The 1,809-nt window shown below is 39.2% G+C and overlaps 1 protein-coding gene across 1 annotated transcript; it reads left to right on the forward strand.

Annotated features, from left to right (window-relative positions):
* The first annotated feature begins 214 nt into the window (after positions 1 to 214).
* Positions 215 to 1,433, forward strand: retinin. The gene is made up of 2 exons (XM_075304968.1): positions 215 to 368; positions 437 to 1,433. Exons 1-2 carry the CDS (start codon positions 357 to 359, stop codon positions 1,172 to 1,174), a joined length of 750 nt encoding a protein of 249 aa, XP_075161083.1. The 5' UTR covers positions 215 to 356; the 3' UTR covers positions 1,175 to 1,433.
* The last annotated feature ends 376 nt before the right edge of the window (positions 1,434 to 1,809 follow it).

A 1,809-nucleotide genomic window follows, 5' to 3' on the forward strand; every position in this document is an offset into this window, starting at 1 on the left:
TATAAAAATCAACACCCTCTTCCAGAATAGAGATATGGTTAGGTGCAATAAAATTGTATCATAGTTAGTTTAACGTATTGGGTTGATTGATAATGGAATGTAATTGACATGTGCATATCGAGATTTAAGTCTGCTACAAAGTTTTATAGAGAACAAATCAAGCATATCGAAATTCAAATGATGGGCATATGAACGAGAGATTCTAAGATGATTGGTAATGATGGTTCAGGTACTATAAAAGCTAGCCAGTTAGATAAGGGAAAGTATCAGTTTATGTTTGGCTCTGGCAGAGACATAACAACAACTACCGTACATCCTAGTAACAGTTGTGAAAGATTTTTCAAACCATCGTAAAAATGTTCAAACTAGTAAGTTGGCAATCCTTTAATTTTAATTCAAGATTCTGACGATTTGATTTTTCTGGTTACGCTTCCAGTTGATCATCTCTTTGGCTTTAATTGGCTTGAATGAGGCTTCTCTATCACATTTGCAATTCGTAGTACCTGATGATTCATATGCCCTTGTGAACAATGGTAAGTTGTCGGTCTCATCGAACAGGGGCTCCAGTTCCGTGACTCTATCCAATGCCCTTTCCGATGAGGATTTGTCCGCTGGTGATGATCGAGTAGATTCTGAAGAAGCCAATGAAGCTGTAGTTCAAACTCCAACACCAACTACTGCTACTAGTTCGGCTAGTTCTACTGGACCTGCTGGTGTTAATCGTAGTGTTCGACCACTATCCTCTCTAGGAGCTTTCACTTCGGCTGGCCTTGCGAGACCTTCGGTGTTCGTATCTTCATCTACCTCGGCTCAAGCTTCAGCTTCATCTTCCGGCTATTCGCCTTCAGCTTCGGCCAGATCATCGGCTACCATTCAACATCGTGTGCTGCCCGCTGAATCACTTCCTCTGCCCATCACCATCTCTCAACGTCCAGGCTTACGTACCGTCATTGCTCCTGAGACCCTGACATATCAACAACCTGCCCTTGCCCGAGTAGGAGAGGTGGTTCAACAAATTCCCACCGCTGTCTCGCATCAACGCCAAACTGTGGTCCATAAACATGCCCGTGTGGTGACACCTGTTGTTGCTCCTGCTGTTCGTACTGTAACTTCGCAGGTTCTGCGCGCCTATCACACTCCTCTCGTCTACTCGCCCCAGGTGACCCATCATTGAACTGCTGCTCAGATGACATTGATGATGGAAAATGCAAAGTGATCTATTATTTGGCTGGATAAAATTTTCAACAAAATTTCCTGTATACTTGTCTTCATATTTTTTATTCTCCCTCTAAGACTAAGTTTGTATTTACTTAAAAAACAACAAATTTACTTTGGCTGCCATAGACTAATGTTTTGTTAAGAAATTTTATTTAATTTCCCCATTTTTTTCTTTTGGCTGTAAATAAATTGGTTAAGCATTTATAAAAAAAAAACGCTTAAATTTTTTTAAGTTGGCATCACTATTATAGAGATTCACATATGGGCCATGTTACACTCACACTCTTTTACTCTCATTATGGAAAATATTCAGAGAGTTCTTGAAGTAAAATTTGATACCTCACCCTCCAATGGCTGTTGAGTAAAAGTTTTCGTGCAAAAGAGTTTCTGGGTTATTCCAAATTGTCAATATATTTTAGTCGAAATGACTGTCCCCATAGAAATGTTTGCATCAAATATAAAAAGTCGAATTTGAAATTTACCAAAAGGCTACTTCGACTTTTTTTGACAAAAAGTCGATTTTCGACTTTGGTATTCTCGACAAAGGTAAGGATTATGTACCAGAATATAAAGTACGCAATCTTTTTCAAG

The sequence above is a fragment of the Haematobia irritans genome, chromosome 4 (assembly GCF_050003625.1).
Source record: "Haematobia irritans isolate KBUSLIRL chromosome 4, ASM5000362v1, whole genome shotgun sequence".
Taxonomy (NCBI): domain Eukaryota; kingdom Metazoa; phylum Arthropoda; class Insecta; order Diptera; family Muscidae; genus Haematobia; species Haematobia irritans.